This window comes from Kogia breviceps, chromosome 2, assembly GCF_026419965.1.
Source record: "Kogia breviceps isolate mKogBre1 chromosome 2, mKogBre1 haplotype 1, whole genome shotgun sequence".
NCBI lineage: Eukaryota > Metazoa > Chordata > Mammalia > Artiodactyla > Physeteridae > Kogia > Kogia breviceps.
Genome location: NC_081311.1, coordinates 175,110,231 through 175,133,623, shown reverse-complemented (window position 1 = coordinate 175,133,623; position 23,393 = coordinate 175,110,231). Strand labels below are relative to the sequence as shown.

General features: G+C 38.4%; 1 protein-coding gene across 18 annotated transcripts in view; it reads right to left on the bottom strand.

The window, feature by feature from the left end:
- UNC80 (unc-80 homolog, NALCN channel complex subunit) overlaps positions 1 to 23,393 on the bottom strand; it is a 247,007-nt gene that overhangs the window by 70,635 nt on the left and 152,979 nt on the right. For 15 of the 18 annotated variants that reach the window (XM_067026776.1, XM_067026787.1, XM_067026781.1 and 12 more), the window contains 7 exons: positions 22,173 to 22,280; positions 20,850 to 20,988; positions 7,194 to 7,375; positions 6,548 to 6,679; positions 3,948 to 4,134; positions 3,131 to 3,262; positions 1,312 to 1,455 (listed from right to left, as the gene is read on the bottom strand). In XM_067026776.1, coding sequence (XP_066882877.1) covers positions 1,312 to 1,455; positions 3,131 to 3,262; positions 3,948 to 4,134; positions 6,548 to 6,679; positions 7,194 to 7,375; positions 20,850 to 20,988; positions 22,173 to 22,280 — 1,024 coding nt within the window. The remainder of the gene's footprint in view (positions 1 to 1,311; positions 1,456 to 3,130; positions 3,263 to 3,947; positions 4,135 to 6,547; positions 6,680 to 7,193; positions 7,376 to 20,849; positions 20,989 to 22,172; positions 22,281 to 23,393) is intronic. The other 3 variants (XM_067026777.1, XM_067026786.1, XM_067026788.1) reach the window with 1 other exon arrangement.

Genomic DNA, 23,393 nt, shown 5'->3' with positions numbered 1-23,393 from the left:
TATACATTTACATGTATCTTTAAATAATATCATATAGAAAATACTCTCTGGTACTCAACATTTTTAATTATAAATTGAACACTTTTTTGTTAATATTTTTCTAATGTGCAGAGAAAGCTGTCATATGGAGGTACCATGATTAACTAATTGCCTATTGTTGGACATTTAAACTCTTTTCAAATATTTGTTATTTTAAAACTGTACAAGGTACAGCATTCTCTGTAAACCTTAATTCACCCCCTCATTACTGCCTTAGGAAATTGCTAGATACCAAAATCTGTGTCAAAGGGTGTACACAATTTTAAGGCTTATGGTGCATACTGTGAAACTGTTTCAGAATGCTTGCATTAAATTTTTACTGCTGTCAGCAAGGTGTGAAGATAATCTTTTCACTGAATCTTTACCAGCTATGCATAATTTCTTTTGAAATAATCCTTGCAATTTTTTATATGAAATGTAAGATTTCACTGTTGTTTTAAACAACAGTGTTATTTACAGATTTAACTGGCTGTTAGAGTGTGTGTTTATATTCTTTGTCCATTTCTCTACTGGGGTATAAAAATGTCATTATTGAGTTATAAAGGTTTTTTTTTTAAAAAAATAACATCAAGAATATTAACCTGTTATCTGTGACAAATGTAACTCGTCTTTACCCCTAGTTTATCACTTCATTTTTCAATTATTTTCTTTACATATTACCTCTGGAAAGGAAATCAAGTGAGAAAGATGGCAGTAATGATGTCAAGACAATGGCTAAGATTTCTAAGGTGGCCAAAATCACTATTTGATTTCTCCGAGGCCAAATGAGGGTTGGTCTGTTCCCCAGTCCTAAACAACGCTCCTGGAAAAAACTGCCTATTTTAAGTGCAATATCTTGGTCATAAAGTTTGTGGGAGGAAAAGGTGGAGAAAGTGGTAGTGTTAGTTCAGTGTACTACAAATCGGTCATTACAGTATGTCCATAAAACAACTCCACACGTGGCCAGTGGTTCATGGCTTCGAGGGCACCCTACTGCTCTTTACCAGATGAACGCTTTCAGTACTTATTAGAGTTACTGACGGTTTTGACTAGTCAAAACTATATCTGGGCTTCCCTGGTGGCGCAGTGGTTGAGAGTCCGCCTGCTGATGCAGGGGACGCGGGTTCGTGCCCCGGTCCGGGAAGATGCCACGTGCCGCGGAGCGGCTGGGCCCGTGAGCCATGGCCGCTGAGCCTGCGCGTCCGGAGCCTGTGCTCCGCAACGGGAGAGGCCCCAACAGTGAGAGGCCCGCGTACCGCAAAAAAAAAAAAAACCAAAACCACAAAACTGTACCTGCTACTCCATCTTCCCGCACCTCACCATCCTCCATCAGATGGACAATTGGAAGCACTGCTGCACAGATGCATGCCGGGAACACAGCCTGAGGGGGCTGAGGCACATGGGGGCTGGGCGTGTGTTCGGTGGCGTGCTCCTCATCTGAAGAGGGAGACAGAATGGCCGTGCTTTTCTCAGTTCCAGACCTACTTATGGAACATTTTTTTTCTGTGCAGATATCTAGTTGTGCCAGCATCATCTGTTGGAAAGACTATACTTTCCCCCATTGAAGTGTCACGGCACCCTTTTCAAACTTGAAATCAACATACATGTAATGGTTTACTTCCGGTTCCAATCTAGTCCGTGGATGTGTATATCAACCCTCAAGTCCATACTGCACAATCTTGGTTACTGCAGCTCCGTAGTCAGTTTTGAAATGGGGAAATGTAAGTTTTCCAACTTTGCTCTTCATTTCTAAGATTACTGGGCCTATGCAAGGGTGTGGAACAATTGGAACCCTTGTGCGTTTTGGTCGGAATGTGAAACGATACAGACACTTTTGAAAATAGCTTGGCAGTTTTCCTCACAAAACTTATACATAACGGTTCATAAGAGTGTAATTTATAATAACCAAAGGGTGGAAACAACCCCAAAGTCCACTCTAACTGGTGAACGGATAAACAAAATGTGGTGTACCCATATAATGGAACATTATCTTGTAATAAGAAGGAATGAAGAACTGATACATGTGGCAGTATGGATCGACCTTGAAAGTATGCTGAGTGAAAGGATCCAGTCACAAAAGGCCACATATTCTATGATTCCATTCATATGAGATGTGCAGAATAGGCAAATGCACAGAAATAGAAAGTAGATTATTTCTTGTCAGGAGTTGGGGGGAGTGGTGGATGAGGCGTGACTACTAATGGGTATAGGGTCTCTTTGGGGGATAATGAAAATATCCTAAAATTAAGTAAGGTTGATGGTTGCACACTCTACAAATATACTAACAACCGCTGCATTATGTACTTGAAAAGGGTGAATTTGAGTATGTGAATTATATCTCAATAAAGGTGTTAGAAAAAATATAGATATGCCTTGGGCTGCTGTGATTAATTAGCATTGGTCATTTTTGAAGTTTTCCAGGGTTGTGCAGTGAAGTGTTGAGAACCACTAGTTTCTGTACAACTTTTTGATGACTTTATAAATCGTGATGAAACCTGTATAATCATGAAGGAGCGAGTCCCCAGACAGTTATTTATCACTAGAGAAGTGTTGTCTTTAAATTCTTAGAACTGAAGAGTATCACATTTCTCCCCCGGAATCAGATTTCACTACAGGACTGGCACGAACTTTGTTCTTCCTTTGATAAATTATTCCAGAACAGCATCCTAAAGCATCCTACTGAGTCTTAGCTATGCACTGGAATCACCTGAGAAGATGTTAAAAACAGAGGTGCTTGAGTCCCACCCTTAGAGATTCTGATTTGGTCTTGGGTATGACCTGGGCATTTTTAAAAGCTCCCTGGTTGATTGTAATGTGTAGCCAGTGTTGAAAACTGTTAACTGCCTAGAATGATGTTTTATTGAACCCTCAGCAATATGATGACATGCAATGTAATTAAAATAGAACCAACTTATCAAGGACATTTGCTGGGTTAAATCAACAATTTTTTCTAGAACACCACTCATCTAATATACATTTTTAAACTTTAAGATCATGAGACAGGTTAGTTAATGAAGACAGTGTAATGAAGTGAGATAATCATATCAAATAAAAATTGTTTCAAAACACACAAGTCATGAGGAATAAAGGACACATTTGTAAGAGGACACACCTTCAGCACTGACGGCTGAACGCACTGACCAGACTGACCCTCGGCGGAAGGAATAATTCCGGTGGGAAGTGCTGGAGGTACAGGATGGACTCACAGACAGTCGACGGGATGCCAGATTGGTGACTTCTTCTACTGGCAAAGAAAATGGGGAACGTGAACTTTGGTTTTGTAACAAAAAAGTTATCATCACTATTATAGTTGTACTTACATCAAAGTGTATATAGCTCTCATAGCATAAGGCTTAAGTAATTTAGAGTGTACTTTGGTGAGGAAAAAACACCTACAGAAAGGGAGACAGGGAATTTCTCCCAAAGATTTCACAAAAGTGGGGCAGAGAATCGCTGAATTTAGAATGGTTCAGAAATCATTTTTCTGATACCGACCAAAAAACTGTCTGCACTTGTGAAGGCTGAAAGTAGTTAATGGACTAACCCCATTTTTAATGATGAAAGATTGACTGCATATGTTTTAGCACACACTCTGGATTCAGCTGTTGCCTGAATCATAGTCACTGCTTGGTCCATTATCATATTGGTTCATTCAGTGTGGCTAATGTCCTCCTCTGTAAACAAGCCAGCTCTAAACATTTAGAAAAAGACAATTTTTTCTCTTTTTTAGATAGTGTCAGGAGGTAAGAGAGAGGGATAGAGAGAGGGATAGAGAGAGGGATAGAGAGGGATAGAGAGAGGGATAGAGGGAGCATATCACCTCATGTCACATGAAATCGTCAATGTTTATTTCAAAGCAAGTCCTTTCCCTTTTGTGTGACTCAGCCCCCCCACCCCCCCCACCAAGAAGTCCAGTGTGTAGAGGGCACCTTCTTCTTCTGGCTCTGAGTTGGGTGTGCAGGTGGGCTCGTAGCAAGCCTCCTGGGTGATGGGGATGGCGGTGATGAGGCTGGCTTCTCGACCAAGACGTTTCTTCTCTTCCTCCTGTTGCAAGTTCTTTAAGATGTGTTCTGCCCTTTGATGGGAGCGGGACACAGCCCGGGCTGAAAAGGATTTCTACGGAGACATGAAGGCAAGTTTATTTACTAGCAACTCTTCTGCAAGGTCACATGTATAAAGAGTGTTCTACTGAATGACACAGATGTGGTACTTTGTTCTCAGGAAATGTTAGGGCACCCATAATCTAGTTTCATGGAGATTTATTTGTTTGCTTCTTTTTCTACCAAGTTTCCAGGCTGTGTACAACTAAGACATGCCTTTTCGTTCAATATGGATAATTCTTCAAGGATGTTTGTAATTTCGGGAAAGAAAAAATGTTATTTTACTTAATCTTATTTTAGAATAAAATATCAATGATCCACTCTTTAAACACAATGAATAAACATTTTTAATGCTCTATTTCCTTCCAAAATTTCTTGAACTAGTTTTAAATGAAGGACATTTACTTCATTAGGTTAATAAAAGAGAAAGTCAGAACCATGGGAAGGAGGAGGAAAGATCTCTTTCATGTAAAACAATTGATTATGTGATTTATTTCATTTTTGTATCTTAAGTACCTACCACACTGCAAATACTTAATATTTAGAAATATTAATGTTAAATAATAATAAATATAAATAATAGAAAAGACAGTGGCACACTGTAAACACTTAACAATATTTATAGAAACAAAGCTACTGAATGGATATTATGAGAGTTGGTAGTGTTACTCTGGTTGAATGTAAAATCTGACTGTTTACCAGCAGCTAAAGCATAACAGATAAGAAACAATAAAGGAGAAAAGATTCACTTTGCAAAAGGGCCATTCTATTTTTGCCTTAATCATGATGCTTACGCTGAGATAAATTCCAAGTGCTCTGGGGATGAAGTCATCGGTCTCAGAGCAGGGAAGTGATCACTGACGTTCTTCACTACCAATTTGAAGTAATGTCTATGTATAGTAGAAATTCTACATCTTTGTTGGCCAGTGGTCACATAGGATTAGAGACAGACAAGGGGTGTTGGTCACTCTTCTAAAGGACAGCAGTCATCGAAGCTCCCTTTATACAGGGTCTTAACATAAGACTAAAGGTTTCCAATAGTGGATGACATAACAGCAATTAAGGGCATTTGATGGGCCACATGGCAATTCATTTTCAGAGCCAGGGGTTAAGCTGGTTTATTATAATAAGATAAGGGAAAGATTACTGGATGTAGAATTAGGGGCTTTGGCTTGAAATTCACTGTGAAATTGGGAAGAGATTGTACTTGACTCAAATGAATCTATCACATGTATGAGAAAAAAACCAAGGATCTTTATACCAGTGGTTCAGATGCTGGAGGGAAGAACCAAGCGCGCCTTTGTCTTTGGCACAAAACCATCAGATGTGAAGGTAGTGTATGCAGAAAAATTAAAATAAAAATATTCTGATGGGTAAAGAGTTCAAACAAACAGTTCAAAGAAAACTACAAATGCCTAGAAAATATATGTATGACATGCAAAAATGTTCAACGTCACTTCATATATTCAACGAACTTTTTAAAGATGTGTGAATAAAAAGGCCAATAACTTTGTTTTTTGCCATTCAATGTGGCATTAAAAAATAAGACTAGTTAATTTGAATAAGAAGACATTTTCCTATTGTGTTGTATAAGGGTAAAATGGTACAATTATCCTGGGGATATTTTGTGAGATATATCAGAAATCTTTAATATTCACATACCAATTGCCCTAAATCCTGTGGGAAATTATGCAAGGAAATAATCATGAATTTGTGTATAGAGATGTGTTCTTTTTCTATATTTGCTTTATTTTCCAAATTTTCTACATTGTCTTGTAATTTAGGAAAATGCTATGCAACAGGTGAAAAAGGCATATTTTGAAGATTCATTTTTTCAAAAGGCACATATTCTTGGTGCTTGTTTATAAACAGACTGGGTTCTAAACTTAACTGTTTATAAATTATATTACATAGAGCAGTAATGTATTAGAATAGCATAAGACCTGAGCTCTTAGCGTGATGTTTCTGATGATGATACTGATGATCAATAAGGTAAACAACAGACTAAGGTCCAAACAAGGACAGCAAGAGCAGGCAACTCAGTTCTTTTTCTTATTCATCCAGAGTCAATTTCACTAACTTTGGGGTAGCTTATGTAGGTTAAATGAATTGTTTGTTTTATAATAAAGAGAGGCAAAAGCACTACCTTTGGCTAAGAAATCAATGCCTAATGCTTTTAGTATATAATGCTTTTATTATAAGGTGGCTGCTTCTATGATTACAGAACAAAACTGTTTTGGCTTTTGGAGGTCTGCAAATGCTCACCCCAGATGTTAGCTCCTTCTATCTCACAAGAACTAAAGACCTTTTGTGGTTGATTTTCTGTGCTGTTATTACATTCTTATGACAATTGTCTCACACATCCATTGTTCTCTTACATGTATACCATGGAGCCCGGAGATATTAGAAAGGAAGTGCCTGTTACTCACAGACTGGTCTTCATTAATGGGGTCCTGGACACTCCCGCTGCACTGAGGGACCCAAGGAGGGTCAAACATCGGGACAGATGGCATTCCAAGCACTGGGGAGGGCAGGGTGAAGTTTATACTGGGAGGCGGAATCTGTTAGTTGATATCAGAAGAATGAAGTGAGTAAGATGGAAAATAAGCTAGAATGAGTCTGAAGCAAAATTATGACATAATCGTTTAGAGCACAGGATGTTATAAGGTACATGAAGAACGTCTCTGGGCCTCAGTTTACTCATTAATAAAATGAAGGGTTTCAACTATATGATTTCTATTTGTGTTAATCACCCCATCCTCCAAAGAACATCCGTGTTTATATAGTAAAATGTATGTAAGATTACACCCCAAACTTCTATGTGCTTACCTCTGGGGATGGTGCTGAAATCTTGAGGTTTATAGAAACTTGATTTTCTTACTCTACATTCTTATATTTCAATTTGTTTTAAGGACAAGAATTCACTCATAAATGAGTTAGGTTTACTTATGTAATCAGAGAGGGAAAAAAAGAAGCATCTCTTGGGACATACACTGTGGATTTTAGGCTCAAGGACTGAAATGAACCTTGGGCTGTGTTTGTTAATCTAATACCCATGTGGGATGTATCCCTCACCTTAAAAATCTGCTGTGCTCCATCCTCCATCCGGGGCCAGACCTGATAGCGAAACCTCCAAAGTGTGTGGAACTTAAGGACAGCGTTCAGCCGCTGCACGGTCTCTGGGTGGTGGAACTCTGATGTCAGCATATCAGACACGGCCTCGGGGACTTTCACCGCACACAACAGGAACATGGCCGCTAAAGACAGTCAACAATTCATCAGCTATGCATCTCTTAATTTTGAATGATTCCTGGGGATAGGGAGAAGGGGGAAACTGCTTCTGTCTCTTGAAAATGACTACTGAGCTACAGAGCCAGGCCACAAGCACTGGCAAAAGCAAAGCCTGTTTCAACACGTGGAAAGCAGACTTCATCCTTTGTGCCTCCCACAATCTTCCAATATCTGATGCAAGGGCAGTGACAGCATGACATTTCAGTAGAAAAACTCATTCTAAGCAAAGTTTCTAATGGCTCACAATGAAAAGTGAATGCCAGAGGAAGCAAATGAAGAAAGGAAATTACATGCTGAAATATACTTCTTAGGAAATGGCTAGAGTCATCTCAGAGTAACCCTAGGACAGTACATAAAAATGTCCATTTAAAACTGTCTCAGTTCCATTAGTTATATTAAAAATAACATTCATCATCTGGTGAGTGGGCGCCACTGGGAAACTCTGAGGGCGCAGAAGTGGCTGACGTGTGGTGGCTTGAGGAAAGGAAGACGAAGGCCAAAAAGAGCCTGTCATGTGGCTGAAAGAGTCTTGGTGCTCCGTCCAGGTGTCAGGCCTGAGCCAAGTAGGTGGGAGAGCCGAGTTCAGGACACTGGACTACCAGAGACCTCCCAACCCCATGTAATATCAAATGGCAAAAGCTCTCCCAGAGATCTAAATCTCAATGCTAAGACCCAGCTCCCCTCAACGGCCAGCAAACTCCAGTGCTGGATACCCTACGCCAAACAATTAGCAAGACAGGAACACAACCCCACCCATTAGTAGAGAGGCTGCCTAAAATCATAATGACTTCACAGACATCCCAAAACACTCCACCAGATGCGGTCCTTCACACCAGAATGACAAGATCCAGCCTCATCCACCAGAACACAGGCACCAGTCCCCTTCACCAGGAAGCCTACACAACCCACTAAACCAACCTTACACACAGCAGGCAGATGCCAAAAACAACGGGAACTATGAACCTGCAGCCTGCAAAAAGGAGACACCAAATGCAGTAGGTCAAGCAAAATGAGAAGACAGAGAAAGGCACAGCAGATGAAAGAGCAAGGTAAAAACCCACCAGACCAAACAAATGAAGAGGAAATAGGCAGTCTACCTGATAAAGAATTCAGAGTAATGATAGTAAAGATGATCCAGAATCTTGGAAATAGAATAGAGAAAATACAAGAAACGTTTAACAAGGACCTAGAAGAACTAAAGAGCAAACAAACAATGATGAACAACACAAGAAATGAAATTAAAAATTATCTAGAAGCAATCAATAGCAGAATAACTGAAGCAGAAGAACGGATAAGTGACCAGGAAGATAAAATAGTGGAAATAACTACTGCAGAGCAGAAAAAAGGAAAAAGAATGAAAAGAATTGACAACAGTCTCAGAGACCTCTGGGACAACATTAAACGCAACAACATTTGAATTATAGGGGTGGCAGAAGAAGAAGAGAAAAAGAAAGGGACTGAGAAAATATATGAAGAAATTATAGTTGAAAAATTCCATAATATGGGAAAGGAAATAGTCACTCCAGTCTAGGAAGTGCAGAGAGTCCCATACAGGATAAATCCAAGGAGAAAAATGACAAGACACATATTAATCAAACTATCAAAAATTAAATACAAAGAAAAAATATTAAAAGCAGCAAGGGAAAAATAACAAATAACATACAAGGGAATCCCCATAAGGTTAACAGCTGATCTTTCAGCAGAAATTCTGCAAGCCAGAAGGGAGTGGCAGGACATATTTAAAGTGATGAAAGGGAAAAACCTACAACCAAGATGACTCCACCCAGCAAGGATCTCATTCAGATTTGACAGAGAAATTAAAACCTTTACAGACAAGCAAAAGCTAAGAGAATTCAGCACTACCAAACCAGCTTTATAACAAATGCTAAAGGAACTTCTCAAGGCAGGAAACACAAGAGAAGAAGACCTACAATAACAAACCTGAAACAATTAAGAAAATGGTAATAGGAACATACATATTGATAACTACCCTAAATGTAAATGGATTAAATGCTCCAACCAAAAGACATAGACTGGCTGAATGGATACAGAAACAAGACCCGTATATATGCTGTCTACAAGAGACCCACTTCAGACCTAGGGACACATACAGATTGAAAGTGAGGGGATGGAAAAAGGTAATCCATACAAATGGAAATCAAAAGAAAGCTGGAGTAGCAATTTTCATATCAGACAAAATAGACTTTAAAACTAAGACTATTATAAGAGACAAAGAAGGACACTACATAATGATCAAGGGTTCAATCCAAGAAGATATAACAATTGTACATATTTATGCACCCAATATAGGAGCACCTCAATACATAAGAAAAATGCTAACAGCCATAAAAGGGCAATCAACAGTAACACAATCGTAGTAGGGGATTTAAGACTGCACTTTCAGCAATGGACAGAAGATCCAAAATTTAAAAAAAGAAGGAAACACAAGCTTTAAATGATACATTAAACAAGATGGACTTAATTGATATTTATAGGACATTCCATCCAAAAACAACAGAATACACTTTCTTCTCAAGTGCTCATGGAACATTCTCCAGGATAGATCAAATCTTGGGTCACAAAGCAAGCCTTGTTAAATATAAGAAAACTGAAATCGTATCACATATCTTCTCTGGCCACAACGCTATAAGACCAGTCATCAGGGCTTCCCTGGTGGTGCGGTGGTTGGGAGTCCGCCTGCCAACGGGGGGGACGCTGGTTCGGGCCCTGGTCCGGGAGGATCCCACGTGCCGCGGGGCAGCTGGGCCCGTGCGTCACAACTACTGAGCCTGTGCGTCTGGAGCCTGTGCTCTGCAACAAGAGAGGCCCGCACACCGCGATGAAGAGTGGCCCCCGCTTGCCACAACTAGAGAAAGCCCTCACACACAAAAAAAGACGAAGACCCAACACAGCCAAAAATAAATATATAAAAATACATAAATTTAAAAAAAAAAAATTCTCCTTTTCAGTGTTTCTACTTTTGATTTTTCCTAATGGCCAAAATGAACATTTTAAGTTATTCATTAAAAAAAAAAAAAAAAGACCAGTCATCAATTACAGGAATAAATCTGTAAAAAATACAAAGACATGGAGGCTACTACTAAATACAAAATACACTACTAAATAACCAAGAGATCACAGAAGAAATCAAAGAACACCTAGAAGCAAATGACAATGAAAACACAAAGACCCAAAACCTATGGGATGCAGCAAAAGCAGTTCTAAGAGGGAAGTTTATAGCAATACAATCCTACATCAAGAAACAAGAAACATCTCAAATAAACAACCTAACCTTACACCTAAAGCAGTTAGAGAAAGAGAACAAAAAAAACCCCAAAGTTAGCAGAAGGAAAGAAATCATAAAGATCAGATCAGAAATAAATGAAAAAGAAATGAAGGAAATGATAGCAAAGATCAATAAAACTAAAAGCTGGTTCATGGAAAAGATAAACAAAATTGATAAACCATTAGCCAGACTCATCAAGAAAAAACGGTAGAAGACTCAAATCAATAGAATTAGAAATGAAACAGAGAAGTAACAACTGACACTGCAGAAATACAAAGGATCACGAGAGATTACTACAAGCAACTATATGCCAATAAAATGGACAAGCTGGAAGAAATGGACAAATTCTTAGAAAAGCACAACCTTCTGAGACTGAACCAGGAAGAAACAGAAAATATAAACAGACCAATCACAAGCACTGAAATTGAGACTGTGATTAAAAATCTTCCAACAAACAAAAGCCCAGGATCAGATGGCTTCTCAGGCGAATTCTATCAAACATTTAGAGAAGAGCTAACACCTATTCTTCTCAAACTATTCCAAAATATAGCAGAGGGAGGAACACTCCCAAACTAATTCTATGAGGCCACCATCACCTTGATACCAAAACCAGACAAAGATGTCACAAAAAAAGAAAACTACAGGCTAATATCTCTGATGAACATAGATGCAAAAATCCTCAACAAAATACTAGCAAACAGAATCCAACAGCACTTTAAAAGGAACATACACCATGATCAAGTGGGGTTTTTCCCAGGAATGCAAGGTTTCTTCAATATATGCAAATCAATCTATGTGATAAATCATATTTACAAACTGAAGGAGAAAAAAACATATGATCATCTCAATAGATGCAGAAAAAGCTTTTCACAAAGTTCAACACCCATTTATGATAAAAACCCTCCAAAAAGTAGGCATAGATGGAACTTACTTCAACATAATAAAGGCCATATATGACAAACCCACAGCCACCACTGTTCTCAAGGGTGAAAAACTGAAACCATTTCCACTAAGATCAGGAACAAGACAAGGTTGCCCACTCTCACCACTCTTATTCAACATAGTTTTAGGAGTTCTAGATACAGCAGAGAAGAAAAAGAAATAAAAGAATTCCAAACTGGAAAAGAAGAAGTAAAGCTGTCACTGTTTGCAGATGACATGATACTATATGTATAGAATCCTAATGATGCCACCAGGAAACTACTAGATCTAATCAATGAATGTGGCAAAGTAGCAGCATACAAAATTAATGCGCAGAAATGTCTTGCATTCCTGTACAATAATGATGAAAAATCGGAAAGAGAAATTAAGGAAATACTCCCATTTACCACTGCAACAACAACAACAAAATACCTAGGAATAAATCTACCTAAGGAGACAAAAGACCTGTATGCAGAAAACTATAAGACACTGATGAAATAAATTAAAGATGATACAAACAGATGGAGAGATATACCATGTTCTTGGATCGGAAGAATCAACATTGTGAAAATGACTATACTACCCAAAGCAATCTACAGATTCAATGCAATCCCTATCAAACTACCAATGGCATTTTTCAGAGAACTAGAAAAAAAAAAATTCACAATTTATATGGAAACACAAAAGACCCCAAATAGCCAAAGCAATCTTGAGAAAGCAAAACGGAGCTGGAGGAATCAGGCTCCCTGACATCAGACTATACTACAAAAGTGTGGTAATGAAGACAGTATGGTATTTGTACAAAAACAGAAATATAGATCAATGGAACAGGATAGAAAGCCCAGAGATAAACCCATGCACATATGGTCATCTTATCTTTGATGAAGGAGGCAAGAATATACAATGGAGAAAAGACAGCCTCTTCTATAAGTGGTGCTGGGAAAACTGGACTGCTACATATAAAAGAATGAAATTAGAACACTCCCTAACACCATATACAAAAATAAACTCAAAATGGATTAAAGACCTAAATGTAAGGCGAGACACTATAAAACTCTTAGAGGAAAACATAGGCAGAACACTGTATGACATAACTCACAGCAAGATCCTTTTGGACCTGCCTCCTAGAGAAATAGAAATAAAAACAAAAATAAACAAATGGGACCTAATGAAACTTAAAAGCTGTTGCACAGCAAAGGAAACCATAAAAAAGATGAAAAAACAACCCTCAGAATGGGAGAAAATATTTGTAAATGAACCAATTGACAAAGGGTTAATCTCCAAAATATACATGCAGCTCATGCAGCTCAATTGCAAAAGAACAACCAACGCAATCCAAAAATGGGCAGAAGACCTAAATTGACATTTCTCCAAAGAAGATAAACAGATTGCCAACAAACACATGAAAGGATGCTCAACAGCACTAATTATTAGAGAAATGCAAATGAAAACTACAATGAGGTATCACCTCACACCAGTCAGAATGGCCATCATCAAAAATCTACAAACAAAACAGTTATACTCCAATAAAGATGTTAAAAAAAAAAAAATCTACAAACAGGGTTTCCCGGGTGGCACAGTGGTTGAGAGTTCTCCTGCCGATGCAGGGGACGTGGGTTTGTGCCCCGGTCCGGAAAGATTCCACATGCCGTGGAGAGGCTGGGCCCGTGAGCCATGGCTGCTGAGCCTGCATGTCTGGAGCCTGTGCTCCGCAATGGGAGAGGCCACAACAGTGAGAGGCCCGCGTATCAAAAAAAACAAAAAAATCTACAAACAATAAATGCTGGAGAGAGTGTGGAGAAAAGGGAACCCTCTTGCTCTGTTGGTGGGAATGTAAACTGATACAGCCACTATTGCGCTTCCTTAAAAAACTACAGATAGGACTACCATATGACCCAGCAATCCCACTAATGGGCATATACCCTGAGAAAACCATAATTCAAAAAAGTCATGTACCACAATGTTCATTGCAGCTCTATTTACAATAGCCAGGACACGGAAGCAACCTAAATGTCCATCAACAGATGAATGGATAAAGAAGATGTGGTACATGTATACAATGGAATATTACTCAGCCATAAAAATAAAAGAAATTGAGTTATTTGTAGTAAGGTGGATGGACCTAGAGTCTGTCATACAGAGTGAAGTAAGTCAGAAAAAGAAAAACAAATACTGTATGCTAACACATATATATGGAATCTAAAAAAAAAAAACAAACCCAACTGTTTCTGAAGACCCTAGGGGCAGGACAGGAATAAAGACGCAGACATAGAGAATGGACTTGAGGACACAGGGAAGGGGAAGCAGCCGCACAGCACAGGGAGATCAGCTCAGTGCTTTGTGACCACCTAGAGGGGTGGGATAGGGAGGGTGGGAGGGAGGGAGACGCAAGAGGGAGGAGATATGGGGATATATGTATACGTATAGCTGATTCAATTTTTTATACAGCAGCAACTAAAATAACATTGTAAAGCAATTATAGTCCAACAAAGATGTTAAAAATTTTTTAAATAATAAAAATAACATTCATAAGGTAGACTCTATTAGAAACATCTACCTTTCCAAGAGGTAGAAGAGATTGAGAAACCAAAAGAGATTTCATGAACCATAATACCATTGTTGTTTTTTAATTTGGGGAAAGCCAAATATGAATAAGAGAAAGATCAGTGCTCTTATAAGTTATGAAGTCAATGAACAATGAGGAAAAGAAATACACTCTGTAGCATAGATGGAGGAGCCAGCGTTGATCATAAAAATATAATTTAAAAACTCTCTTGTGCTTTTTCCCAGATCCTCAAAACATGCTCAGGCAACTGTTAGAACCACTGGGGTTGAATCCCAGCTCTGAAACTTCTCTCCTATTGATCTTGGCCAAGCCTCTTAACTTCTTAACCTTTGTTTCTCTGTTGGTAAAAATGTCAATGATGATGATGGAAGAGGATGCTGCTGATAGCTGCCTCCAAATTTGTTGTTAGAATAAAATAATGTATGAGAAAGTGCTTTGCGACCTGAAAAGTACTACAGAATTCTAAAGCATATTTTATTTTTTAGAGGCAATGTGGTATGTGGAAAGGGCATCTACTTGTAGTCAAAAGATTTAGGTTTGATTTCCTGGCTCTGCTAATTCTGAGCTGCCTGCACTTGGTTAAAAGTCCTTTCAACCTTCTGAATTGTATTTTGCTCATTTATAAAATCATTGTTATGAGGATCAAGTAAGATAGTATGTATGATATAGTTCTACAACAAACGTGAGCTACTGTCATCAGTAGCTTTTGATAATCTGTTTCTTAATCCTACCACCTCCTTAAATTTCCACTTTTTCTCCTTTCTTTATTTTTCTTTAAAGTGTACTCTGTCTCAATTTTTAAACACCATCATCACTCTCTAAGTCATTGCAGTTGGAGTTCTACCTCAATCTCTTTACTGAAACACTTTTCTTGTAATGCTCACTAATCAGCAGATCCAGTGGTATTTTTACAGCATTTCTTTTCTTTCAGTTTTTAACACTTTCATAACAATCTCCTTGAAAAGGATCTTCCTCTACTTCCATGGTTTGAGATTACTTAAGTTCTACTTTTCTGGTCATTTTTCTGGGTTTTGCTGGTCAGCTCTTCTCCCTGTCCTTTGAAGGTAGAGAAGGCCAATGGCTTAGTGTTCATTCCTCAGCCCTCTCCTCTATACCGAGAAATCATCCTCCCCTGGAATCATTTCTGCCCTGGAATCTCATTGCTTCAGATGCCACATACATCAAGTTTTCCCAAGTTTCTCTCTAGCTATGGCCTTTCTCATTAGCTTTAGTGTCATATCACCACTGATATGTCTTCTCATCATCTAAAAATCACTGTTTCTAAAACCAAGCCACTCCACTCATTGCTACCACATTAAACTTGGTAATAATTCAACACTATAGACAACGTTACTCTTTGGCTTGGAACCCGAGTGGTTTCCCACAGTTCAGTGGAAAGTCCACACTCCTAACCCTGTTGTTCAAGGTCTGTTACAATGTGAGACCTGCTCACTTGCCTAATATTACAGACTAGCAACCTCTTTACAGAAGCCACCCCAGTCTCAATTCCTCCTCAGGCTTTCCAAATCAACCCAGTGCATTTCCACACCCCACGTGGCTTTGCATACACCATTTCCTCTTCCTTCTAGTTCTTCTTAAAGCTCAGTCCCCCTGTTCATAACTTCCATGAAAATGTCCATGGCTGTCCCATATTTAGGGAGCATGCCCTTCTCTCTGAGAAATACTTGATAGAGAAGCAAAAGTCTGAGACTTAATGTGAACAAAGATATTTTACAAAGACATTTGATGCAGCATGGTATGAAAAAAGCAAAAGGCAAGAATCAACTAAAATTTCCAGGTTAAATAAATTATGTTGTATCTATTCATTCAATGGAATATTTGGTAGCCATTACAAAGAATAGGTAAACTTATACACTGATATTGAAAATGGTCTCCTAGAGAGAACTCCTAACCACTTCTTGTTTGGCATTTCTCAATTCAACTTGATTTTTGTTCCAATTTTTAATATGCCTCAGTTTACCTTTTAACAGTCCTGGTGTCAGAAGAGGGAACCAAAGGAGACCCCGCTGCAACAGCCCACAGGAGCGATGAGTAACCCGGCATAGGTATCTGTTGAGACCTTGAGCTTGCTACTTTCTCGCTGCCTCTGGAGGTCATGGGTAAGTCCCTCTCAAATCCTAGCACTGAAGTTTTTGTGTGATGAGCGTGCAGACTTTATTTGAGCCTTTCTTTTTCATGCTGGGTCCAGAAACCGGCTGGAGTTGGAATGAGTCAGACTTAAAAACCAGACTGGGCTCAAGAATGGACTGGTTCCAATTGAGAAACCAGACTGGATCCAGGGTCAGACTGGGTCTGACTTAAAACTGGACTGAGTCTAGTGTGAGGTCTCAGGTGAACAGAATTTTTTTTTTTTTTTAAGGCTGAACAAGTAGGTTAACTATACCAAAGGTAATCTTGAATTACATTGGCCACAGTGGAGAACTTTAAACCATCTTAGATAAGCCTATCCATTTATGAGTTATCCTAGAGGAAAAAGTATTTCAGCCAGGCACTCACTATTAAGGGTAGAGGGAAAATTATTTCTCCTCCTTTACAGTTACTGGTAACCAGGATGAGACCCACTGGAATGCCTCCCTCACTCTGGAGCCTGAGGACAGCATCCTGGGAAAACTGGCAGAAGCTGGCAAAGAGTAAGAAGTTTTACTAAAGTCAGCTCCCCCAGACCTCTACCTGTGGTGCCTGGTTGAGAGAAGAAGGTAAAATTTCATATTGCTGCTTCCTTTCCAAGTTACCAAAAAAAAAAGGTTATTTATCCTTTCTCTCCCGGGGACAGCTATTGCCTTCTTGTCCATCTCATTTTTTATCCTGAGAACTTAGCTTGGTAATTATCAGGTTGGGGAACTCAAAAATATAGCCAGGCAGAAATGTGGGTTACATTCCATCTGTGGCTAGTGTCCTACCATTGCCAGGTTTGTCTCACTCAAACCTGACAAGATATTTGAAAAAAAAAAATTTTTTTTAATTAGCTCTATAGTCAGAAGTTGACCAAATTGGAAGCTGATATGCAGAGCCTGATAGGAACTATTTTGGGGGCCTTCTCCCCTAACCTAAAATAAAACTATGTACCCAGAGGGAAAGAAAAACATCCTGAATCCATTGTAGAAGGATTTACTGAAGCGTTCCAAAGACACGCAGCTCTAGAACGCAGGAATCTTTTGATTTCCATCTTAGAGCTCTTCTCTCTGATATAAAGAAGGAAACTAAGAATAACGTAGTTGGATGGTTGGGTCAGCATCTTGATATTCAGGCTGCAACCCAATCTTTCAAGGAATTAAAAACAACTGTCTAACACACTAAGTTTTTGTAAGAACAGAAATGTGGCTCTAGAAACAGCTCAAAGCCCACCTATCCATTTTACCTATCCCCAAATTTCCCCTATTTATCTCAAAAGGCTTGCAGATATTGTTTAAAAAAAACCACTGGGTTTAGGAAACAAAAGCCTTTCTTGGAGAAATGTATATCTTTTCTCTGTGCCTTTGAGATATAAACGTTCTACCTGGTCTTCTCTAGGAACCCAAAGTCATCTCTGGAAATGTAAACTTCAGGAAAGTAATTCTTATCAGAAAAAGAAGGGAGCTGTTTTGGAAAATTAAGTGAATGAAAAATCTTAAAAGTCTTTTCCACAAATATGAGTAAAAGTTTTAGCTATCTGAGCAGGTAAACTTAACTTATTTTATCTGCCAGAAACACAATTTAGATCCAACTGTTCTTTTATAAACTAGTCAGTTTTGCATTATCATACCTGGTCTCATGGCTAAAATTTTAAAACTAAAGTTATAAGATCTCTGCATCTGTCTGTATGTTTATGTATGTCTCTGTTCGTATGTTGTAGATGTGTGATATTTTTCTACCTTGGATGGTATTGCCAAAATTCATGTGTAAAGAGCTCTATTAATTGGCTTAAAGGCAAACAAGCATTTACATAAATCAAGTATACTCTCAGAAATCCAGAAACTAACCGAAATTTTTTTCAAGTTCATTTGATCTAGCATAATCTTCAGTAAATAAAAGGTGGTTTAAGTTTGTTGGTTTAATCAAAATAGGTATGTCTTTAGAGTTATTAGCATTAAATGTCATACTTTTATCCTACCTAGGTTTACTAAAAGTCAAATAAACTCATGTTATAGAATTTGTCAGAAAGAAAAATAACTTAAAATGATGGTAAGCTGTTTAATGTCTCACAAAATTTTCATGAATATTCTAAACATAATTGTTAGGAACAAAGAAATTAAACAGATGTAAATAAAAGTTTACTTTTTAAAAAAGTAAAAAGTTTATAATTTTTTCAACATTATGCCTTATGGTATGTCTACTTAAAAATAGTTTCTCAAATCTTTTTGGTAACTTGAAACCTTAAAGTTATGTTGAGATAAGTTAAATGATGGATATTCATTGAATATCTAGATCATTTCCAAATAAGATACAATACTGAAACATTAATTACTGAACATAGCTTTATCTACTTTTGGCTTACTTTACAGAGGCACTAAAGATATTTGGGTTTATTACTAAACACGTTTTGTGCCACAATGAAAAATTTACTGAGAAAGAATATACTTCCAGAAATCGTGAAATGTATTTATAAATTTGCCAACCCACAGAATGCTAGTGTAACAGACACTCCACAATTGCTTACATCTTAGTTTCACTAGGAAAAAATGGTTCTAAGTATTAAGAATTCTAATCAATATATACAATTAAAACTACTTAGAAAACTTCATGGAATTGAACCTTGGGTCCACATCCCTCAGTTAAAAAGGTCTTCTCCAAACTCTTGGAACTGCATACCAGCTGGAGACCTAAAATTAAAATTGACTAAGGAGGTCCTTACCCAGAGGCAGATGGCATCTTGTGGTAGACAGCTGTCTCCCAAGATTGCAGATCAAGGTCTTTAACACCAATATGAAAGGTTTATTCCTTTTGCCTTTTCACTACTTGCTTTTTTACTCTGTTAATGCATAGGAAGATAATGCTCCTTAACTCTGGCAACTGTTGAAGAATCTACTGCTAAGGCCGTAGCTGAACAACCCAAGTCCCAAGATTTTCTTGCTAAGGTAAATTTAGATAATAGAATTGCTTTAGATTAGTTATTGGCTGAACATGTGCCATAGCAAATGTCTCTTGCTGTGCCTTGATCAATATCTCTAGCATTGTAGCAAATACAGAAAATTAACAAACAAGCCACTTGGTTAAACAGGTACATCCTTTGATTTATTTGATACCAGCTAGTTTGGTTCACTGGGGCCCTGGCTAAGCAGTACACTTTAGTCTCTTGATATTATCCTCCTAATAGTTATCACTGTGGTCTCTGTGGTGTGCTATATTCTCTCAAAGGTCTTAAATGCATGTTCACAGCCATCAGCAGTACATTAGATGGTCTTACTGTGCTTGGAGAAACAGAAACAAGATGAACAACGAGATGAACAGCAAAACAATTCTTCCACGGACATGACATCATAACCTATGAGTTTCACAATGAGACAAGAGAAACTTTAACTCTGATGGTGACAAAGAGTGGGATTAATACTAAATTTTTGGTCAATTTTTCACACACGAGAGGATGACCAAAAGGGGGGAATTGTTAAGTTGTTTTAAAAGGAGACCATTAGACTGAGGTGGCTCTAACGCCATGGCAGCTTACATAAGCAAACCAAAATCTATGCCTATAAACACCTCAAGGTTACAAATCAAAATGCTAAGGATAACCAATCACAAATAGCCAACTAGGCTTTACGCTACAGACAATCAATAATTGCCTTTCTTTGCTTCTGCCTTTTCTCTATAAAAGTCTCTCCCTGAGCTACTCTTGGTGGAGTGCTCCTAACCACTTCTAGCTTGGCACTGCCTGACTAGAATCAATTTTTGCTCAAATAAACTCTTAAAAAAGTCTCCTAGATAAAAATGCAAAATGCAGAAGTCTTTATGGTATGTCCTATTTGTGTGAAAAAGGAAACGTAATATGTACATACATAGGTGTGTATATATATATATATATATATGCATAGTTTACCCTAGAGGTTTCCTGGGAAATTTAAAAATTATCACCTCTGAGAAAGAGGACTGGGAGTCATGGGAAAGAGGGTGATACTTTTCAACTTCATACACTTTTACATTATTTGAATTTTAACCATGTGCATTTCCAATTAAAATAACTATAAAATAAAGGAATATGCACAAAAAGTGGAAAACGATGAAGAATCCAGATTTTACCTCTACCATTTGTTAGCTATGTGGCTTTGGACACGTCACTTAAATTTCACAAATGTATTTTGATATTGTGATTTGAACACAGACTATTACTCACATACGATTTAATAAAATTAATGATGGTCGTTCACGGTCAATCTGGGAAATCACAATGCACAAAAAAGATTTTATCTTTTGTGAAATGTAGTGAAAATGTAGGTTCTGGGGGAAATCATTCTCTATGATTTGGTAACATCTTGGGAGAGACATGTTGCCCTTGTGCAAACTATACAGTGACATGAAAAGGGCGCACACAGAGCCTAGGCCTGTTTCTGTCTAGAGGTCCAGCCATTGCTAGCAATCTGACCTAAGGGTGAAAATGGAATGAATGTGCCTGTCTCTTGTTTAGACGCTGGGATGAGTGACAGCAGGACCAGAGTCCCAGGTGGTCTTTCTTTACCTGCTGCCCCCGCCATGTGCTCATCCATGCTGAGCAGGAGCTCCCAGGCAGCTGGCTGGATGTCTCCATACATCTCCTCCGTCAGAATTGGTGCTGCCTTGATTAGCAGAGATAAGGGAGCAGGCGACAGGCTCATCACCTGGGAAAAGATGGAAATGATGTCGTAAAATCTTTGAAGACACTGATTGCTGTACTCCTCTAGAGTGTTAAGTGTCACTTCCCCTCTCTCTGCTTTCCTTAAATGACCTTAAAATACGTTCTAAAGATGGAGCATATTTATTGGCATGATGTATAATAAGCTGTATACCCTATTAGTTGATGTATAATTACCCCCAAATCATATTAATTTTATAATACTTTCACCACAAAAATTAATTTGTAACAGCCTAGGGAATACACTGTGGAATAAGTATAGCTCTGTGAGAAAGAAGGACTCCAGCCAATATATCTTTGTGTTTAAAGTCCCGGTGGACTTTCATAGCATCTTATCTTCCTTCCTGTTAGAAGCTGATTTCCACTAGAAACTGTGATCAGCCTCTAATTTATAAAGGAGTTCCAGTCAGAAAGTTAGTTTTCTAAGCCAGTGAACCTGGATGGCATTTTCCCTTCAAAACATTATACATTGTGGTTATTGCTCCAGGTTAGCCAACAAAATCCCATTTAATCCATTATTTCAAATAATTTTGGTGATAAATGTAGGTCTGGGGCAAGTCTAGGTCTTTAACCATCATTTAAAACACTTTCTAGAAGAACATGAAACTTTTTTTTTCTCTTCCCCTGGGAAATGTATTATGATTTAGAGTTTAGGTTCTAATAACAATATACCTGTGTCAAGCACTGGATAAGTAGCTACATTTACTATCTTTTTTAATCCATGCAATCATTCTTTGAGATGGGTCTAGTGTTAAAATCCCCATTTTAGAGATTAGGCAACTAAAACTGAGAAAAATTTAAGTTAACTTGCCCAAGGTCCCAGAACCAGAGCAGCAGGTATAGGATTTGAACCCCGACTGTCTCATTCCAAGACCTATGAGCATCGCTACCACACATTGGTGGGAAGCTGGCTCCATTAGAGTGGAAAGAGTGGGAATAGGCATGGTTCTAGCCAAGCTCCCCAAGCCTTGTCTCTATGGAAGTTGGCTGTCCAGCAAGAAGGGATTTTTCCTTGCATACTTGGTAGCACTCTTGCTCACCAAATTAGAGGGGCCTTTCTGCCAACACTGTGCCAGTTGGCATTGTATGTCCCAAACGTTAGTAAACAGGATATCTGGAGTTCCCTCCTTATTACTGGTCTGTAAACATTTCTGATCCATGCATCAATACCTGTAGTCTGATGTATTTCAGCATTCCAGAGTCCTTTTTCCCCTCTAGGTTGGCATGTGAAACTCTCTTTTTCAGAGAAGGTGTCCTCAGGCATGATTTATCTGAGCACTGGAAAGAAAATAAGATAGGTGACGAAGAGTGTTGTGTCCTCTCCTGTTTCCCTCCAAGTTCTCCAAACAACCAACTGGTTCTAATGCAACAGATTATTTCATTAAGGACTTTTTATGGGCCTGCACTTTCTGCAAGTGATAAAAGCAGTTAATTTTGTAATAAAAAGGTAGCTTAGGGGTCTTTAGCAACAAACTCCTCTTTTACCACTGAGGAGACCAGGACCCAGAGAGGTGGAGTAGCTTGACCAAATTGCAAAGCTGGTTATTAGTAGAATAAGGAAAGGACAGGATCTCCTGATTTCCATTTCAGGCCTAACTATATTCCACCAAGCTGTTAAAAACACAAATCTTTTAAAATATTGCCAGTTAAAAGCCACTCTCTCTAAATAATCCCTTTAAACGGTTGGATGTTACAAGTTGATTATTTGGAAGAGAAAATGTTTCACAGAGGAGTGTTAGGAAGTGAAAGATAAAAGACTCATCAACGAAGTAGGAGTTCATAGCATCCGTCATCCAGGTAAAGTGTTTTTTTTTTTTAAAAAAAAAAAACAAAAACGTATTCGTCTATTGGAGGCAGCAGCTCTTCTTTCAAATTGTCCCCTCAACCAGGGTCCAGAATAGGCCTGACATCTGCATATACACGGAGGAGACATTTTCTTCCCCTGATTCTCTAAGTGCCAAGGAATGGAGTGGACAGAGCAGCTGTGAGAATGATTGCTCCAGTGGTGGTAGGCCCTTGTTTATTTATCCTGAGTCCTGATGCCTCCATTTTTGCACTCCAGGCTGTGCAAACAGGGAATCCATCCCTTTGCACAGTATAAATGCTCATTTGTTTTTCCAGTGACATGTCAATGAAACACTCTCTCCCTCAGTGCCAAGGGAAAACAACTGAGCTCCTTAAGAATTTCTGAACAGAGCTTCACAGTGTTATAGATGGAGATATTTTGAAAGAAAAAGCAAATCTGAAAAGTACATGCGTGTTCCAAGAAAGTCTTTCAAAACTCTGACAAAGAGACCCAAGACAATGCATCTGTTATGTGACCAGTATGGAGTGAACTTTTAAACGAATCTACTTGGAAACAAATGAATCAGAGCTCTTGCTGTGTTTTCT